General features: G+C 40.1%; 2 protein-coding genes across 3 annotated transcripts in view; both read right to left on the minus strand.

The window, feature by feature from the left end:
• Nucleotides 1-21,416, minus strand: part of NEDD1 (NEDD1 gamma-tubulin ring complex targeting factor) — a 296,141-nt gene that overhangs the window by 241,184 nt on the left and 33,541 nt on the right. The gene's annotated exons all lie outside the window — the stretch shown is intronic.
• Nucleotides 1-21,416, minus strand: part of CFAP54 (cilia and flagella associated protein 54) — a 309,026-nt gene that overhangs the window by 147,563 nt on the left and 140,047 nt on the right. For both annotated transcript variants that reach the window (XM_055576675.1, XM_055576666.1), the window contains exons 37-39: nt 12,051-12,274; nt 11,815-11,950; nt 9,338-9,446 (exon numbers count right to left, since the gene is read on the minus strand). In XM_055576675.1, the coding sequence (XP_055432650.1) occupies nt 9,338-9,446; nt 11,815-11,950; nt 12,051-12,274 (469 nt within the window). The remainder of the gene's footprint in view (nt 1-9,337; nt 9,447-11,814; nt 11,951-12,050; nt 12,275-21,416) is intronic.

The following is a 21,416-nucleotide window of genomic DNA, read 5'->3' on the forward strand; positions in this document are numbered from 1 at the left end:
CTGTTGGTGTTTTGGTGGTTGTCTACAGGAGATAAATGATGCAAAGCAATAAGGAAATATCATTAGCTTGCAGGCCTTATTCTGCCATCTCTGTCTCAAGGGGTCCCTCTCTGAGAACTTCTATGGATAATTCAGAAGCTATTTTAAAGGCACTAATAGCCTCAACAGTTTGAAATAGGTAAAAATAAGGAGGAGGAGGAGAGAAGACTAGATTTACTATGTCTCTCGTGTACCAGTGTAGACATTAAAATTGAAATGCAATGACTCCAGAGAGATGGGCTCAATAAGGAAGAATCCCAGTGAGTGATATAAAATTTGGGCCACTTTCTACACCTTTGGTGACATCAATCCAAATGCCCAGAGGCACTAATAAAACACACCAGCCAAAGGGTTCAAAATTCCAACACACGTGAAGGCTGAAGTATCCTGTTAGAGAGCTTAGATGCCAATACAGCCAAACCTGAAGAAAGAGATCCCAGACAGAAAGCAAAAACAGCTACAATAAAAGGCATATCCATAGAGTTATCACCCCTTTGAAGCTTAACAAGCAGGCGGGTTACTCATCCATACAAAAAATCATCTATAAAGTAAGGTATTCTCACTCCTCCAAATCCTACAGAGACTGTACCAAATTACATATGCATTATTAAATAGCTAGAGGGAGAATAGAATGCTGTTAAATAATGAGAATACCAAATGTTCCTAGGCACTGGAGCGTTACAGTATCTGTTCTGAAGAATTAAATGTATCAAGCATTACCTCCAAATGCTATTATGCCAAAAGAAAATCTATGATGTTCTAGCAGTGATCTGGGGTGGAAACCATCAGGAGTATATTTGTTCTTTTTTTAAAACTCTTTTAAGAATTGCAAACATGTCATGGTGATATAAGGACCATCATGCTTATAAACACATTAATGATCTGAATTTAGTACACTAAAAAAAAATTCAGCATCCTAAAAATTTGCCTAATAAGCCCAAAAGCACAGCCCAAATTATGCTCCTAGACACAGAGGTCCTAGAGTTTCATAAGGAGGTATCAGGTGGATGCCAAGATTTTAATGATAATGGTTCACTGTAAAACCTGTAGTAGTTATGCAGGATCATCTTAAAATTGTGCAACTATCATAACAAGTAACAATAAAATATCTGTTTCCCCATGATTACTGATATATAGCAAATTTTTTCTTGAATGCTATAAGTTAAGAAGAGAATCTAACCTGAAAAGGGACAAAGGACAGACAGACCTAATAGCTCAGTGGAGCCCCGTGAGCAATCAGACAGACCAGAGTTTGAACCATGATTCCAGCACTCACTTGTAACATTTAATTATCTAATGTGTAATATAAGTATAATAATATCTACCTCCTACAATTGTTGAAGAGTTAGTCGCTCAGTTATGTCTGACTCTTTGCAACCCCGTGGACTATATGTAGCCCGCAAGGCTCCTTTGTTTGTGGAAATCTCCAGGCAAGAATACTGGAGTGGGTAGCCATTCCCTTCTTTAGAGGATCTTCCTGACCCAGGGATTGAACTCAGATCTCCTGCACTGCAGGCAGATTCTTTACCATCTGAGCCACCAGAAGATAATAAAGTACTGGCTCAATCAATTATTACTGCCATTACAATATTTTTTAGATCTTATCTATTTGAATACTCCTACTCTGTCCATGGGCTTCCTAAGTGACTCAGCAGTAGACTCCACCTGCCAATGCAGGAAATTCAGGTTCAATCCCTGGGTTGGAAAGATCCCCTGAAGAAGGAAATGGCAACCTGCTCCAGTATTCTTGCCTGGAGAATTCCATGGACAGAGGAGCATGGAGGGGTACAGTCCATGGGGTCACTAAAGAATCAGACATGACTTAGAGACTAAACAACAACAATAACTCTGTTCATTGCTCAAACTAGCTCTACCTCCACCACCATTTGAGATGAGAACCATCTCAAAGGATCACTGAAGCCTGATGACCCCATCTTTCTTTCTGCCCTACCACCCACCCTCTTGCCTTTCCAAATATAACCTAACAACAGACTGGCAACGTGCTTTCCTGACACATTGCAGCCATTGTCATTAAGCACCTACTGGTCATGTGGGTCTAGAGTTTTCCTAGGTATGCTTTTCCTAGCTCTTAAATGTTAGTCACCATTTTGATAACAAGCATTTTCTTTTTTTGTTGTTGTTGGAATATATTTGATTTACAATGTTGTGTTAGTTTCTGCTGTACAGAAAAGTGAATCAGCCATGCATATACATATATACACTCTTTTGAAGATTCTTTTCTCATATAGTTCATTACAAAGTACTCAGTTCAGTTCAGTTCAATTCAGTCGCTCAGTTGTGTCCGACTCTTTGCGACCCCATGAATTGCAGCACGCCAGGCCTCCCTGTCCCTCACCAACTCCCGGAGTTCACTCAAACTCACATCCATTGAGTCGGTGATGCCATCCAGCCATCTCATCCTCTGTTGTCCCCTTCTCCTCCTGCCCCCAATCCCTCCCAGCATCAGAGTCTTTTCCAATGAGTCAACTCTTCACATGAGATGGCCAAAGTACTGGAGTTTCAGCTTTAGCATCATTCCTTCCAAAGAATACCCAGGGCTGATCACCTTTAGAATGGACTGGTTGGATCTCCTTGCAGTCCAAGGGACTCTCAAGGGTCTTCTCCAACACCACAGTTCAAAACCATCAATTCTTCAGCGCTCAGCTTTCTTCACAGTCCAACTCTCACATCCATACATGACCACTGGAAAAACCATAGCCTTGACTAGACAGACCTTTGTTGGCAAAGTAACGTCTTTACTTTTCAATATGCTATCTAGGTTGGTCATAACTTTTCTTCCAAGAAGTAAGCGTCTTTTAATTTCATGGCTGCAGTCACCATCTGTAGTGATTTTGGAGCCCAGAAAAATAAAGTCTGACACTGTTTCCACTGTTTCCCCATCTATTTGCCATGAAGTGATGGGACCAGATGCCATGATCTTCGTTTTCTGAATGTTGAGCTTTAAGCCAACTTTTTCACTCTCCTCTTTCACTTTCATCAAGAGGCTTTTTAGTTCCTCTTCACTTTCTGCCATAAGGGTGGTCTGCAGGTCCTTAATAGTTATCTACTTTATGTATGCTGCTGCTGCTAAGTCACTTCAGTCGTGTCTGACTCTGTGCGACCCCATAGATGGCAGCCCACCAGGCTCCCCCATCCCTGGGATTCTCCAGGCAAGAACACTGGCGTGGGTTGCCATTTCCTTCTCCAATGCATGAAAGTGAAAAGTGAAAATGAAGTTGCTCAGTTGTGTCCGACTCTTAGCGACCCCATGACTGTAGCCCACCAGGCTCCTCCGCCCATGGATTTTTCAGGCAAGAGTACTGGAGTGGGGTGCCATTGCCTTCTCCAACTTTATGTATAATAGTGTGTATATGTTAGTCCCAATCTCCCAATTCATTCCTCCCCTTCCCCACACCACACCCCCTACTCCCCCACCCCCGGTAACCAGAAGATTGATAACAAGCATTTTTGACAAATTTTCTCACATTTGTTGCCAGTTCTTTTTAGGATGGAGGGGACAGTATAAATCACATTCTGAGTTACAGATCCCAAGTTGGAGGATCTCCAGAGGTTTGACAGACAAGATGAAGAAAAGGACAACACACCCAGGAAGAAACATGCTCTTTGGAACTATTCACACACGACTGATGAGGGGAAGCTGGTCCTCCTGCTGTTCACTGAATATGAGGAAATAATTTATCATTGGCAGTAAAACCTACAAGTTCATGGTCACCAATGCTACTCAACTGGATCGTCTACACTGCTCTGCAGCTCTCCTATCTTCCTTTCTCCTATTTTCCAGTCCACCACCTCACATCTCTCCTGGAATCTCAACCTTGGCTGTGCTCTCAACTCCCTGCTTCATTAAGAAAATCTCTAGTGCCCAGTAAAGATGCCTTCAAATTCTACCACTACCATCTACAAATTTTCCTGCATTTGAACCTGTTCTCTCCTTCCTTTCTTATCTAGCATCAGGGGTGTCCCAACATCCTAAGTCCCATATATCCCATTTTCTGCCTTGTTCATCCTCAAGCTCCTTGCCTGATTAAATATCTTTCTCTCTTGGCTCTCCCTCTCTCCTGGATCTTTCTATTTAATATAGAAATATTCTCCTTCTCTTCTACTAAAACAACCACACAAATAAAACAAAGCCCCCCTGGGTTCCACTTTCCCTTCTGGCCGCTCCTGCTTCTTTCTTGTCACTTCTAAGCTTCATCAAAGGCAATTCTCATTCAGTGACACTGTGCAGGCATAGCTTACCACTACCACACCCACCACTCAAAACACTGCCATTAACCTCACAGCCATTTCTTTGAAACTACTATTGTTAAAGTCATTCATTCAGCAAGTGGACACTGAGTTCCTACTATGTGTCAGGTACTGATGAAGGCATGTGGATTCCATCGATGAACAAACCAATTGTCCTTGACCTCACAGAGCTTACCTTTTATCAGTAGAGACAGACTAGTAATCAATAAATATACGTTTTTAAAAACTGAGTTAAAGAATGTGATAAGTGGCTATAAGTGCTTCAGGGGGGAAAAAAAGAATACATTTATTAGGGTAAGGGGAATTGGAAGGAAAGAAGCAGGATGCAGTTTCAAATAGAATGGTCAGGGTAAGCCTCACAGAAAAGATGAGATGCACACAAAGATTTTAAGGAAGTGAGGGGTTTATCAGAGAGCCACCTGGATGGGGGAAGAGCACTTCAGGAAGGAGAAACAGCTAGAGCAAGACCCTAAGGTGAGGGTGTCATAGCAGAAAGGCCAGGGACAATGACTTCCCAAATACAATGGACAGAATCCCTCATCTTAGTTGACCTCTCTCTGACTGTTGACTCATACACACTCTCTCTCTCCTCCACCTTATTGTAACACCCTCAGCTCCTGTACCTCCCACCTCTTAAGCCACATCCCAATTTCTTTCAGATATGAGCTCTGCCTCTGTTTTTTCCATCACAGTCACTAGGGCTCTTCACATAGTCCGTCTTTATCCTTGGGGTACAGAGTACAATCACACTACCCTCCCCTTTTGAAGTTAGATGTGGCCACATGACTTTAGCCAATAAAATTGTGGAAAATGTGTCACCTTCAAGTATCAGCTTGAACAGCCATCATCTGACTTATATATAAACTATGAATATAAAATTATAAAATATGAAAAATATACAAAACATTATTTTTCCTGGTTAAAAAATGGAGACAACAGCAAACCTACCTCATCAGGCAGTTGTAAGCTAATACTCACAAAACATTTATCAGAGTGCCTGATGTCCAATGAATTTTAATGGGGTTGTTATAATAAAACAATCCACTTAAAGCCCTTAGCGTAAAGTGTATGGTATATGCATGTTGTCTCACTTCAAAGTCTTAACCATTTCCTATATGCCTCCAGTTATAGCTGCCCTAGAGGATAACACTAGTGTTCTGTCTCCTGCCTCTAAAACCATCATGGAAGCCTGTGTCGAGATGGACATTCCATCAGTCCATGAGGAGCTGCTCAACCTCACTGAACACAAGCATGAGCAAAAAACAGACTTTTCCTTGTCTTATGGCAATGAGATTCAGGGATTGTTCGTAACTGCTATGTACCCCAGCCCTTTCTGACTGACACAGATTCCAAAGTGATGGCATCCCCAGGTCCATATTCTTAAGAACACCCTCTGGGTGACCTTGTTCAAGCCTCTGATTTCAACCAATACCAATGCATTGGTGGTGAAAATACAAACCTGCTGAGTGCCTCACTGATGTATCATCAGTTCAGTTCAGTTCAGTCACTCAGTTGTGTCCGACTCTTTGTGATACCATGGATAGCAGCACGCCAGGCCTCCCTGTCCATCACCAACTCCCAGTTTACTCAAATTCATGTCCATTGAGTCAGCGATGTCATCCAACCATCTCATCCTCTGTCATCCTCTTCTCCTCCAGCCTTCAATCTTCCCCAGCATCAGGGTCTTTTCAAATGAGTCAGTTCTTCGCATCAGGTGGCCAAAGTATTGGAGTTTCAGCTTCAGCATCAGGCCTTCCAATAAATATTCAGGACCGATTTCCTTTAGGATGGACTGGTTGGATCTCCTTGCTATCCAAGGCTCTCTGATCTCCTTGTGTCTTCTCCAAAACTACAGTTCAAATGCATCAATTCTTTGCTGCTCAACTTTCTTTATTGTCCAACTCTCACATCCATACATGACTACTGGAAAAACCATAGCTTTAACTAGACAGACCTTTGTCAATAAAGTAATGTCTGCTTTTTAATATGCTGTCTAGGCTGGTCATAACTTTTCTTCCAAGGAGCAAGCGTCTTTTAATTTCATGGCTACAGTCATCATCTGCACTGATTTTGGAGCCCCCCCCCCCAAAAAAAATAAAATCTCTCACTGTTTTCGCTATTTCCCCATCTATTTGCCATGAAGTGTTGGGACCAAATGCCATGATCTTCATTTTCTGAATGTTGAGCTTTAAGCCAACTTTTTCACTCTCCTCTTTCACTTTTGTCAAGAGGCTCTTTTGTTTTTCTTAGCTTTCTGCCATAAGGGTGGTGTCATCTGCATATCTGAGGTTATTGATATTTCTCCCAGCAGTCTTGATTCCAGCTTGTGCTTCATCCAATCCAGCATATAAGTTAAATAAGCAGGGTGACAATATACAGCCTTGATGTACTCCTTTTCCTATTTGGAACCAGTCTGTTGTTCCATGTCCAGTTCTAACTACTGCTTCTTGACCTGCATACAGATTTCTCAGGAGGTAGGTCAGGTGGTCTGGTATTCCCATCTCTTTAAGGATTTTCTACAGTTTGTTGTGATCCACACAGTCAAAGGCTTTGGCATAGTCAATAAAGCAGAAATAGATGTTTCTCTGGAACTCTCTTCCTTTTTCCATGATCCAGCAGATGTTGGCAATTTGATCTCTGGTTCCTCTGCCTTTTCTAAAACCAGCTTGAACATCTGGAAGTTCATGGTTCATGTATTGCTAAAGCCTGGCTTGGAGAATTTTCAGCATTACTTTACTAGCGTGTGAGATGAGTGCAATTGTGTGGTAGTTTGAGCATTCTTTGGCATTGCCTTTCTTTGGGATTGGAATGAAAACTGACCTTTTCCAGTCCTGTGGCCACTGCTGAGTTTTCCAAATTTGCTGGCATATTGAATGCAGCACTTTCACAGCATCATCTTTCTGGATTTGAAATAGCTCAACTGGAATTCCATCACTTCCACTAGCTTTGTTCGTAGTGATGCTTCCTAAGGCCCACTTGACATCACATTCCAGGATGTCTGGCTCTAGGGGAGTGATTACACCATCATGATTATCTGGGTCATGAATATCTTTTTTGTATAGTTCTTCTCTGTATTTTTGCCACCTCTTCTTAACATCTTTTGCTTCTGTTAGGTCCATACCATTTCTGTCCTTAATTGTGCCCATCTTTGCATGAAATGTTCCCTTGGTCTCTCTAATTCTCTTGAAGGGATCTCTACTCTTTCCCATTCTATTGTTTTCCTCTATTTCTTTGCACTGATCACTGACTGACTGGATGATTCTACTCAACTATTACTCAGACACCTCAAACTCAGTAATAGCAAAGAGATGTTTTCCTCTAACCTGCCCCTCACTTCAGTACTTTTTAATAGAGTGAAGATACCACAACCACTTAGCCACCCAAGCCAGAAACCAAAGCAATTTGAACTCCTCCCTTCCTCGTGCATCCCCCTCACCTAATGAGCATACAGCTGCCCACCCCTCTGTTCTCACTATCTAAGTCCAGGACCTCCTCATGTCTGTAAACCCATAAACAGGTAGCAGCAGCTCTCCTGCCGCCATGTGGTCTCCTTCCAACCCATTCTCCACGTTGCTGAAGTGTCTTTCAAGAACACAAATATGATCATTTCATTTTCCTTCTTTAAACCCTTCTAACTAGCTCCCTTCAGCTCCCTAGATATATCTGAGCCTCTTTACCCTACCTTCTAAGACCCCTTATTATCCAATTCCTGCCAACCTTTCTGCTCTCAACTTTTGCCTTTTACTTTTATGATAACCCCACTAAATTACATAGAGTCTCTCAAAAATGATGTTAGCCATTAACTATTATTGTTTATAGCAGCAGCAGGAGTCACAACAGTATAGACCTTACTACTCTACACTATCATCTCTGGCTTATTTATCGGTCTCTTTCAATGGGCTGTAAATCATATAACAAATCTTTAGTCTCATTCATCTTTGTATTCTCAGGACCTCAGTCAGTCATTCAGTTCAGTCCCTCAGTTGTGTCCGACTCTTTGTGACCCCATGGACTGCAGCACGCCAGGCTTCCCTGTCCATCACCAACTCCCGGAGCTTGCTCAAACTCATGTCTATCAAGTTGGTGATGCCATTCAACCATCTCATCCTCTGTCATCCCCTTCTCCTTCTGCCTTCAATCTTTCCCAGTTTCTCAGGACCTAGTATAGCACTTAACACATGGTAGATACTCAATAAATATTTGCTGAATGACTGAATGGCTGCCTGACTCAAGAAATGAATGAATGAATGCATGCATAAATACATACATACACACATACATACCTAAAATCAACAGATAAATAAATGAAGGAATCCAAACACATCAAGGCTTCCCAGATCATGCTAGGGGTAAAGAACCCACCTGTCAATGCAAGAGATATCAAAGAGAAGACTTGCATTTCTTTCCTCTACCCAAAACAGAGACAGGAAAACCACTACTGAGAGAGGCATTACTCCCATTTTCATCCCTTCCCATCATCTCATTCCTATAAGCCACATTGCCAAAACATTCCAAGAGGCCTCACCAGCTAAAAGCAAAGGAGTCATAATGTTTCAGAATCTTCTGTTGTACTCTTGTTTAAAAACCAACAAGTTAACCTTGGTAACACCAGTAGAAAAATAATCCATACTGATTATGGAAATGGAAGTTATTATGGGGATCAGGATAGAACCAAGAAAATAGCGAAAGATCAGTTTAAAGAGTTCCCAAGTGAAATTAAAAATAGAGAAAAACTTGTGAAACAGTCTTTTCTCATCTTTAATTTTTCCCATCAATTTCCTTTCTCCCTCTTCTCTTATTTCCCTTTTTTAACTTACAGATTAAACTAATAAAAGACATGAGTTTTAATTCCCCTTAAGTGACATTTATAGCAATATAAGATGGTAAATATCAAGTGGATTATTTTCAGTCAAATCTGCAAAAGAGATTTTGCAAACACTTTAATTATGGGAGACTGGACATGCAGAACACAACAGCAATCTTGTTTTAAAGAAGAGAGAAAGAGCTTCAAGCTAAGATTGGTTCCAACCTGAATAGATAAGCTTTCTAAGGACATCTGCTCGCTGTCCTGTAGCTGTCCCTTTATTGGTTGGAGGATTAATCTTGAGCTGTACCCCAACGAAATTTCGGCAGGTTATCTTTAAAAAGATAGGAGAAAACAAATATCACTTAGGTATTTGGAGCCAAATTTTTGCTTACTTGAAATGTTCATCTTATTTTTCGTTAGCCAAAAAGAAGAGATACAAAAAGATGCTACAAATAAAAGCTCCAGAGTAACATTCAATCATGAGAACTTTTGAGGGAAAAAAAAAGTGGCTACATAATTTTTCATATTTCTTATGTATACCACAGCTGGAAAAGCATTAGGCAAATTATGTAGAGCAATTATAATAATTTCTCTGATGTTCTATAAATTCACTAGTCTAAATATATCTCCCATTATGTAAGTCGAAACATATTTAAAATAGAGGCTGCTTTTTCAATGGCAGATTTCCCCTCTACTCATAATTAACACTACTTAAACTTCCCTGGTGGAGTTTTTCAGAACTAACGTCCTCTGTAGTATTTTTTAACAGATAATGAGTCCTAAAATGAAACAGACCATTTTTAGACATAAGGTAATTCCTTTAAAAGGTCCAAGATCCTCTTCTCTCCATTTCTCCACCCCACCTCCCACATCCCTGCTCAAAATACAACCATCCTTGAACCCCAGTCTGATATAGATGATGCTTCTTTATTATCATCCCTTGTAGTTACCTCTATAATGAGATGCAAGGACAGTCTAAGAAAATGCAAATTCCTTCCCCCAGCCTATTAAGATCTTACTTGACCTAGTCCTTCCCACCTCTCCAGCTTCATTTAAAAAATCTTTATTGAACACCTATTATGTGCCAGGCACTACTCCAAGCTCACAGATGATATAGCAGAAAAGAAAATAAGCAAAAATTCCTCTTCTTGTGGTACTTATTGTAGTGGAAATAGACAATAAACAAAATATATAGAGTACATGATAAAGTGGACTAAGAGTTATAAATGCTATAGAGAAAAACAGACAAACAGACACGTACATTTAAACAAGGCAGTGAGGAAAAAGTCTTCACAGAGAATGTGATGTTCAGTCAAGACTGGAAAAGGTGTGGGAAAAATCAATGTGGACATTTGGGGAAGGGAAAGACAACTGTAACTAATTTTGCTTCTTTAATTGAACCCTGACTGATACAGGCAGTTAGATACGTCAGCACAGAATACAGGAGAAAGGTCTAGACAGGAGATGTAATTTTGGTAGCCATCGTCATAAAGATGTTTACTTTGAGCTGCAGGTTGAGTTAACTCTCTAACAGAGAATATCTAGCTAGAGTACTGGAGGACCAAGAGCAGAACGTTGGGCTGTACTAACACTGGGACACTAGGGAGAAGAGAAGGAAGCACCCAAGAAGATGCAGAAGGAGCAGCCCCTTCTTCTCATCTCTCTTGTCTGCTGCACTGCAGGGTCTGGGCCTCCTTCCTGCCCCAACTCAAGGTCTTTGATCCTGTTCTCCCCTTAGGCTGGAATGTTCTTTTCCACTATAGGGCTGGCCCTTTCCCACCAAATGTGACCATCTCCAAGAGACCTTCCCGATCACCTCTGCTCAACTTTTCCACCTCTCACCCCAGCCTATCTCTATCCCATGTAGCTGTTTTATCTTCTTCAGAGAATTTATGCTGATCATAAATCTTTTTATCTGTTTACATGTTTATCCACTGGTCCTACCTCCATACTTCTGAAACTAAACTCCATAAAGCAAGAACACAGCTCTCTCTACATAGAATATGCAAGAGGCAAGAATATGCCAAGACCATAAGCAGCTTTTGTGAGAAGGAAAAAGCCCTCCCTTCTCTGGGGGGCTGCAAGCCCCTCAAGGCCACATGGACTAGTGTGTGGGGCAGGGGCTGGATTCAGCACCCCAACGTATGCCAAGTGCCCTAGGGCAGGACACAGACTGCACAATTGAATGCAGCAGCTCTAATCTTAGGGAGTCAGTACATATTTATTAAGCTAATAAATGAGAGAATAGATGTATCTCTTTCCTCCCCCAACTTAAACTGCAACATGTCATTCATTAGCCCTAGGTACTTTTGCCTTCATGGGCCTACTGCTCCATCAAAAAATATTATTAAAACTGCAACATTGTCTTTAACATAAAAGTTCCTTTTTCTTCTGATTGTAAAAGAAATCAAAACATATAATGGCTCCTAAAAAAGTGCTATGTCTCCAGCACTCTTTTCACTGTGCCTAATGGGTAAATCAGCTTTGACCTGGATATAAGCTCCTCGTGTACAAGGACTTAATTTTTGTTTTCTCTGTATCTGGAAAATACTGTCAAACAGCGATTCTCAACAATGTTTGCTGATTTGAATGATAAATGCCTAAGTGAAAATAGCAACGTTTATCTGATCCCAAACCTTGCTAGCTATCTGCGTACTAATAAGAAATCACAACTGCATGAATAACAGAGCCAAACTTACCTTCTGTTTGTATTCAGTCTCATATCTTACACAAGCCTGTTGGCTGATGTCTGGGCCCTTGCATTTGGATATTTGCAGTAGAAGCTGGCGCTGTGCGTAAACCAGGAGTGGAGTCACTTGCTCTGTATATCTTTCACTGGATAAGAGTAAAATATATATTAGAAACAAACATTAGTAAAGACACGTTCTTCTCAGTGAAGTCTATCGCTGTTAGCCGCCCTTTCAGAGATACTTACTGCGAAACTGCATTGAACTGAATGGCAAGTGATACGAGTGTTTCCCATTTTTCTACTTGATAGACAAGTTCCAGAGATTTTAATACAAAGTCATGGATCCATTTCAAATCGACCACATTGACGTCATCCAGAGGATGCTCAAAGGTAAGGCTGGAACCACCGTTATCATTTTTAATATTTCCGTAGCAACTCGGGACACTGAACTCTCCTTTTTCATCAATAGTCTGCAAGTAGTACATTGAAACAAAACTTTGAAATTTCATATTTCCCTACATGTCTGGTCTGAACACGGAATGAATAGCTAAAAATATAACATGGAAAAGAACTGAACAGAAAAATACTGAATATATTTATTATGTAAATCAAAGCTAGATGATACTGTTCAATAGCTCTTCTTTGATGAAGAAAATGTGTTACATTTGTGCTGTTCCATACAGTAGCCGCTAAGCACATGTGGATACTGAGCTGTTGAAGTCTGACTACGGCAACTGGATTTTTAAGTTTATTTCATTGTAATTGTTTAAGCCTAAATATACATAGCCACATATGGTTAATCATTACTATACTTCCTGGTACATAGTCACTATTTAAGTAAGAACATTAAACCAATAAATAAGGTAAAGTTATGAGGAAAAACAGTCTATCAGTTCAGTTCAGTCAGTTCAGTTCAGTCACTCAGTCATGTCTGACTCTTTACGACCCCATGAATCACAGCACGCTAGGCCTCCCTGTCCATCACCAACTTCCAGAGTTCACTTAGACTTACGTCCATTGAGTCAGTGATGCCATCCAGCCATCTCATCCTCTGTCGTCCCCTTTTCCTCCTGCCCCCAATCCCTCCCAGCATTAGAGTCTTTTCCAATGAGTCAACTCTTCGCATCAGGTGGCCAAAGTACTGGAGTTTCAGCTTCAGCATCATTCCTTCCAAAGAAATCTCAGGGCTGATCTCCTTTAGAATGGACTGGTTGGATCTCCTTGCCGTCCAAGGGACTCTCAAGAGTCTTCTCCAACACCACAGTTCAAAACCATCAATTCTTCGGCGCTCAGCTTTCTTCACAGTCCAACTCTCACATCCATACATGACCACTGGAAAAACCACAGCCTTGACTAGACGGACCTTTGTTGGCAAAGTAATGTCTCTGCTTTTGAATATGCTATCTAGGTTGGTCATAACTTTCCTTCCAAGGAGTAAGCGTCTTTTAATTTCATGGCTGCAGTCACCATCTGCAGTGATTTTGGAGCCCCCAAAAATAAAGTCTGACACTGTTTCCATTGTTTCCCCATCTATTTGCCATGAAGTGATGGGACCAGATGCCATGATCTTCGTTTTCTGAATGTTGAGCTTTAAGCCAACTTTTTCACTCTCCTCTTTCACTTTCATCAAGAGGCTTTTTAGTTCCTCTTCACTTTCTGCCGTAAGGGTGGTGTCATCTGCATATCTGAGGTTCTTGATATTTCTCCTGGCAATCTTGATTCCAGCTTATGCTTCTTCCAGCCCAGTGTTTCTCATGATGTACTCTGCACATAAGCTGAATTAGTCGGGTGACAAGATACAGCCTTGACGTACTCCTTTTCCTATTTGGAACCAGTCTGTGGTTCCATGTCCAGTTCTAACTGTTGCTTCCTGACCTGCATATAGGTTTCTCAAGAGGCAGGTCAGGTGGTCTGGTATTCCCATCTCTTTCAGAATTTTCCACAGTTTATTGTGATCCACACAGTCAAAGGCTTTGGCATAGTCAACAAAGCAGAAATAGATGTTTTTCTGGAACTCTCTTCCTTTTTCCATGATCCAACGGATGTTGGCAATTTGATCTCTGGTTCCTCTGCCTTTTCTAAAACCAGCTTGAACATCTGGAAGTTCACAGTTCACATATTGCTGAAGCCTGGCTTGGAGAATTTTGAGCATTACTTTCCTAGTGTGTGAGATGAGTGCAATTGTGCAGTAGTTTGAGCATTCTTTGGCATTGCCTTTCTTTGGGATTGGAATGAAAACTGACCTTTTCCAGTCCTGTGGCCACTGCTGGGTTTTCCAAATTTGCTGGCATATTGAGTGCAGCACTTGCACAGCATCATCTTGCAGGATTTGAAATAGCTCAACTAAAATTCCATCACCTCCACTAGCTTTGTTCGTAATGATGCTTTCTGAAGCCCACTTGACTTCACATTCCAGGATGTCCGGCTCTAGGTGAGTGATCACACCATCATGATTATTTGGGTCATGAAGCTCTTTTTTGTACAGTTCTTCTGTGTATTCTTGCCATCTCTTCTTAATATCTTCTGCTTCTGTTAGGTCCATACCATTTTCGTCCTTTATCGAGCCCATCTTTGCATGAAATGTTCCCTTGGTATCTCTAATGTTCATGAAGAGATCTCTAGTCTTTCTCATTCTGTTGTTTTCCTCTATTTCTTTGCATTGATCACTGAAGAAGGCTTTCTTATCTCTCCTTGCTATTCTTTGGAACTCTGCATTCAGATGCTTATATCTTTCCTTTTTTCCTTTGCTTTTCGCTTCTCTTCTTTTCATAGCTATTTGTAAGGCCTCCCCAGACAGCCATTTTGCTTTCTTGCATTTGTTTTCCATGGGGATGGTCTTGATCCCTGTCTGCTGTCCAATGTCACAAACCTCCATCCATAGTTCATCAGGCACTCTATCAGATCTAGTCCCTTAAATCTATTTCTCACTTCCACTGTATAATCATAAGGAATTTGATTTAGGTCATACCTGAATGATCTAGTGGTTTTCCCTACTTTCTTCAGTTTAAGTCTGAATTTGGCAATAAGGAGTTCATGATCTGAGCTACAGTCAGCTCCCGATCTTATTTTTGCTGACTGTATAGAGCTTCTCCATTTTTGGCTGCAAAGAATATAATCAATCTGATATCATTGTTGACCATATGGTGATGTCCATGTGTAGAGTGATGTCCATGTGTAGAGTCTTCTCTTGTGTTGTTGGAAGAGGGTGTTTGCTATGACCAGTGCGTTCTCTTTGCAAAATTCTATTAGCCTTTGCCCTGCTTCATTCCGTACTCCAAGGCCAAATTTGCCTTTTACCCCAGGTGTTTCTTGACTTCCTACTTTTGCATTCCAGTCCCCTATAATGAAAAGGACATCTTTTTTGGGTGTTAGTTCTAAAGGGTCTTGTAGGTCTTCATAGAACCGTTCAACTTCAGCTTCTTCAGCATTACTGGTTGGGGCATAGGCTTGGATTACTGTAGACCCTCTTTTCACCAAAATTGAAGAGTTACTATGTAACTATTGTATTCATTTCCTATAAGTCCCTGCTGCATTTGATGCACCCTAGAGATGTTTTCTTTTAATTTTAAAGATTTATTTATTCTTAATTGAAGGATACTTGCTTTACAATGTTGTGTTGGTTTCTGCCAAACATCAACATTAATCAGCAATAGGTATATATATATATACGTCCCCTCCTTCTTGAACATCCCTCCCACTTCTCTCCCCATCCCACTTCTCTCCCCATCCCACTTCTCTCCCCATCCCACACCTCTAGGTTGTTACAGAGTCCAGATTTGAGTTCCCTGAGCATACAGTAAATTTCCACTGGCTATCTATTTTACATATGGTAATGTTTATTTCCACATTACTCTCTTCATACATCCCATCCTCTCCTTCCTCCCCCCTCACCATGTCCATCAGTCTGTTCTCTAAGTCTGTGTCTCCTTTGCTGCCCTGAAATAATTTCATCAGTACCATCTTTCTAGATTCCTTATATATGCGTTACTAAACAATATTCATTTTTCTCTTTCTGACTTACTTTGATCTGTATAATAGACTATAGGCTTATCCACCTCATTAGAACTGACTCAAATGTAATATTTCATTGTATATCCATACCACAGCTTCTTTATCCATTCATCTGTTGATGGACATCTGAGTTGCTTCCATGCCTAGCTATTGTAAATTGTGCTGCAATGAACACTGGGGTACATGTGTTTTTTTCAATTTAGGTTTCCTCAGGGTATATGCCTCCTAGTGGGATTACTGGGTCATATGGTAGCTTTATTCCTAGTTTTTTAAGGAATCTCAATACTATTTTCCATACTGGCTGTATCAATTTACATTCTCACCAACAGTGCAAGAGGCTTCCCTTTTCTCCACATCCTCTCTAGCATTTATTGTTTGTAGATTCTTTTTGATCATGGCCATTCTGACTGAAGTGATATCTCATTTTAGTTTTGATTTGCATTTCTCTGCTAATGAGTGATCTTGAGCATCTTTTCATGTGTTTGTTAGCCATCTGTATGTCTTCTTTAGAGAAAAGTCTGTTTAGTTCTTTGGCCCATTTTTTGATTGGGTCGTTTATTTTTCTGGAATTGAGCTGCAGGAGTTGCTTGTATATTTTTGAGATTAGTTTGTCAGTTGCTTCATTTGCTATTATTTTCTTCCATTCTGAAGGCTGTCTTTTCACCTTGCTTAGAGTTTCCTTTGTTGTGCAGAAACTTTTATTTTTAATTAGGTCCCATTTGTTTATTTTTGCTTTTATTTCCAATATTCTGGGAGATGGGTCACAGAGGATCCTGCTGTGATTTATGTTGGAGAGTGTTTTGCCTATGTTCTCCTCTAGGAGTTTTATAGTTTCTGATCTTACATTGAGATCTTTAATCCATTTTGAGTTTATTTTTGTGTATGGTGTTAGAAAGTGTTCTAGTTTCATTCTTTTACAAGTGGTTAACCAGTTTTCCCAGCACCACTTGTTAAAGAGATTGTCCTTTCTCCATTATATAGTCTTGCCTCCTTTGTCAAAGATAAGGTGGCCATAGGTGCATGGATTTATCTCTGGGCTTTCTATTTTGTTCAATTGATCTATATTTCTGTCTTTGTGCCAGTACCATACTATCTTGATGACTGTGGCTTTGTAGTAGAGCCTGAAGTCAGGCAGGTTGCTTCCTCCAGTCCATTCTTCTTTCTCAAGATTGCTTTGGCTATTCGAGGTTTTTTGTATTTCCATACAAATTGTGAAATTATTTGTTCTAGCTCTGTGAAAAATACCATTGGTAGCTTGATAGGGATTGCATTGAATCTATAGATTGCTTTGGGTAGTATACTCATTTTCACTATATTGATTCTTTTGATTCATGAACATGGTATATTTCTCCATCTATTAGTGTCCTCTTTGATTTCTTTCACCAGTGTTTTATAGTTTTCAATATATAGGTCTTTAGTTTCTTTAGGTAGATATATTCCTAAATATTTTATTCTTTTCGTTGCAATGGTGAATGGAATTGTTTCCTTAATTTCTCTTTCTATTTTCTCATTATTAGTGTATAGGACTTCTCATTGCGGTGGCTTCTCTTGTTGAGGAGCACAGGCTCTAGGGCATGTAGGCTTCAGTAGTTGCATCATGTAGGCTCAGCAGTTGTGGCTCCCAGATTCTAAGCCTAGGCTCAATAGTTGTGGCACATGTGCTTAATTGCTTGGTGGCATGTGGGATCTTTCCAGATCAGGGATCAAACTTGTGTCTCCTGCATTGTTACACAGATTCTTTTACCACTGAACCACCAGGAAAGCCTTGATTTATTTCTTACATGCTCCTTTTGTGAAACTATTTTTCTGCAAGTGATGATTCATGATCATATCAACACTAGTGAATACTGTGCTTTCACCTTGGGTACTGAAAGCACTGGATAGCAAAGTACATTTCCATCAATGGTATCCTCAGCCATACTGACCATCTTCCCTTCCACTTTCAGGCACAGCCCACTCAGGATCTTCAGGATCTTATAATTGCCAGGGAATATCACATGATGACTGATGAGGTCCCAGTAAATAATTGTGATAGAAGATGACAGCTTCCCTGGCTTAGCAGGTACCCATAGCTCAGAGCGAGCATGGGTCAACCAGAGGTAGAGAAGGAGCAGATGAAAAAAGTGATACAGAATTTTGTAAATACTTTTTCTGTATCTATTTCAATGGCCATATGATTTTTCTCCTTTATCCTGTTAATATGGTGAATTATATTGATTAATTTTCAAATGTGAACCTTACATATCTGGGCTCAAACCCCACTTGATCATCATTTGTATATATTATATATATTCTTTGCATATTTTATATATTGCTGGGATTAATTTGCTAATACTTCATTAAGGAGTTTGGTGTATATGTTAATGAGTAATATTGATTAATATTTTTCTGTTTGATGTACCTGTCAGGGTTAAGCTGGCCTCACTTCCCAAAAACAGTATACTATTTATTATTTCTTCCTTTATGTTTGCTAGAATTCTGTAGAAAAGTATTCTGGGCCTAGAGTTTTATGTCAAAGTTTCTGATTATAAACTCAATTTAATATATTTAGGTTAATATGTGTCGGTTTTGTTAAGCTGTACTTTCTAATAGACATGTCCATCTCATCTAAGTTATCCAATTCAGTAGTAAAAATTGGATATGATTTCTCTTATTTTTCTTTTAATATATATGGGAACTATAACCATATCCCTCTATTGTTACTAATAATAGCAATTCACACTTTTCTCACTTTTGTTCATCAGTATTCCTAAGATTCTGTCAATTTTAATCATTTTCAAAAGATTAATTGAATGACTTTATTAATTTTCTGGGTTTTTTTGTATCTAATTTACTTCTGCTCTTACCATTTTCTTCTTTCTTACTATTTTCATTATTCTTTTTACTTACTCTGGGTTTAATTTATTCTTCTTTTTCTAGCTCCTATAGATGAACACTACATGGTTGATATTATATCTTTGTTCCTATTTACTAAACATTTAAAGCTATGAATTTCCTGCTAAGCACTGGCTTATTGCATCTCAAAATTTTGATATATTCTCATCAGTTGAAATATTTTTTAAATTTTTTTTATGTTTTCTTCTTTGACCCATGGGTTATTTAGAATTATGTTGTTTAATTTCCGGATATTTGAAAATTTTCCTTCCTACATTATATTAACCTGTTTATAATGTAGCTCATTACATTATAAAGAGTAAACATACTCTTTAAGACTTAAGTCTTTTAAATTTTATTATGACTTATTTTTTGACTCTGTGTACAATCCATCTTGCGGAAAGGAGCAACCCCACATCCAAGGAGTGGTGGCTGTGTGGGTGCAGGAGGGCCAAGAGGAACTACTCCACGTCCAAGGTCAGGAGGGGTGGCCGTGAGGAGATACACCTCTCCCAAGGTAAGGAGCAGAAGCTGCGCTTTGCTGGAGCAGCCGTGAAGACATACCCCACGTCTAAGGTAAGAGAAACCCAAGTAAGATGGTAGGTCTTACAAGAGGGCATCAGAGGGCAGACATACTGAAATCATAATCACAGAAAACTAGCCAATCTGATCACCTGGACCAAGGCTTGTCTAACTCAATGAAACTAAGCCATGCCGTGTGGGGCCACCCAAGATGGACGGGTCATGGTGGAGAGGTCTGACAGAATGTGGTCCACTGGAGAAGGAAGGCAAACCAAACCACTTCAGTATTCTTGCCTTGAGAACCCCATGAACAGTATGAAAAGGCAAAATGATAGGATACTGAAAGGGGAACTCCCTGGGTCGGTAGGTGCCCAATATGCTACTGGAGATCAGTGGAGAAATAACTCCAGAAAGAATGAAGGGATGGAGCCAAAGCAGAAACAATACCCAGTTGTGAATGCGACTGGTGATAGAAACAAGGTCCAATGCTGTAAAGACTAATATTGCACAGGAACCTGGAAAGTTAAGTCCATGAAACAAAGCCAATTGGAAGTGGTCAAACAGGAGATGGCAAGAGTGAACGTCGACATTCTAGGAATCAGCAAACTAAAATGGACTGTCAAACAGGAGATGGCAAGAGTGAACGTCGACATTCTAGGAATCAGCAAACTAAAATGGACTGGAATGGGTGAATTTAACTCAGATGACCATTATATCTACTACTGTGGGCAGGAATCCCTTAGAAGAAATGGAGTAGCCATCATGGTCAACAAAAGAGTCCAAAATGCAGTACTTGGATGCAATCTCAAAAACGACAGGATGATCTCAGTTCGTTTCCAAGGCAAACCATTCAATATCATGGTAATCCAAGTCTATGCCCCAACTCACGCTGAAGAAGCTGAAGTTGAACGGTTCTATGAAGACCTACAAGACCTTTTAGAACTAACACCCAAAAAAGATGTCCTTTTCATTATAGGGGACTGGAATGAAAAAGTAGGAAGTCAAGAAAAACCTGGAGTAACAGGCAAATTGGGCCTTGGAGTACAGAATGAAGCAGGGCAAAGAGTTTTGCAAAGAGAACACACTGGTCATATCAAACACCCTCTTCAAACAACACAAAAGAAGACTCTACACATGAACATCACCAGATGGTCAACAATGAAATCAGATTGATTATATTCTTTGCAGCCAAAGATGGAGAGCTCTATACAGTCAGCAAAAACAAGACTGGGAGCTGACTGTGGCTCAGATCATGAACTCCTTATTGCCAAATTCAGACTTAAATTGAAGAAAGTGGGGAAAACCACTAGACTATTCAGGTACGACCTAAATCAAATCCCGTATGATTATACAGTGGAAGTGAGAAATAGATTTAAGGGACTAGAGCTGATAGACAGAGTGCCTGATGAACTATGGACAGAGGTTCGTGACATTGTACAGGAGACAGGGATCAAGACCATCCCATGGAAAAGAAATGCAAAAAAAAGCAAAATGGCTGCCTGAGGAGGCCTTACAAATAGCTGTGAAAAGAAGAGAAGTGAAAAGCAAAGGAAAAAAGGAAAGATATAAGCATCTGAATGCAGAGTTCCAAAGAATAGCAAGGAGAGAGGAGAAAGCCTTCTTCAGCGATGCAAAGCCACTGAGGAAAACAACAGAATGGGAAACACTAGAGATTTCTTCAAGAAACTTGGAGACACCAAGGGAACATTTCATGCAAAGATGGGTTCGATAAAGGACAGAAATGCTAAGGACCTAACAGAAGCAGAAGATATTAAGAAGAGGTGGCAAGAATACACAGAAGAACTGTACAAAAAAGAGCTTCACGACCCAAATAATCATGATGGTGTGATCACTCACCTAGAACCAGACAGCCTGGAATGTGAGGTCAAGTGGGCCTTAGAAAGCATCATTATGAACAAAGCTAGTGGAGGTGATGGAATTTTAGTTGAGCTATTTCAAATCCTGCAAGATGATGCTGTGCAAGTGCTGCACTCAATATGCCAGCAAATTTGGAAAACTCAACAGTGGCCACAGGACTGGAAAAGGTCAGTTTTCATTCCAATCCCAAAGAAAGGCAATGCCAAAGAATGCTTAAACTACCACACAATTGCACTCATCTCACACGCTAGTAAAGTTATGCTGAAAATTCTCCAAGCCAGGCTTTAGCAATACATGAACCGTGAACTTCCAGATGTTCAAGCTGGT

Source organism: Bubalus kerabau, chromosome 1 (assembly GCF_029407905.1).
Source record: "Bubalus kerabau isolate K-KA32 ecotype Philippines breed swamp buffalo chromosome 1, PCC_UOA_SB_1v2, whole genome shotgun sequence".
NCBI classification, from domain to species: domain Eukaryota; kingdom Metazoa; phylum Chordata; class Mammalia; order Artiodactyla; family Bovidae; genus Bubalus; species Bubalus kerabau.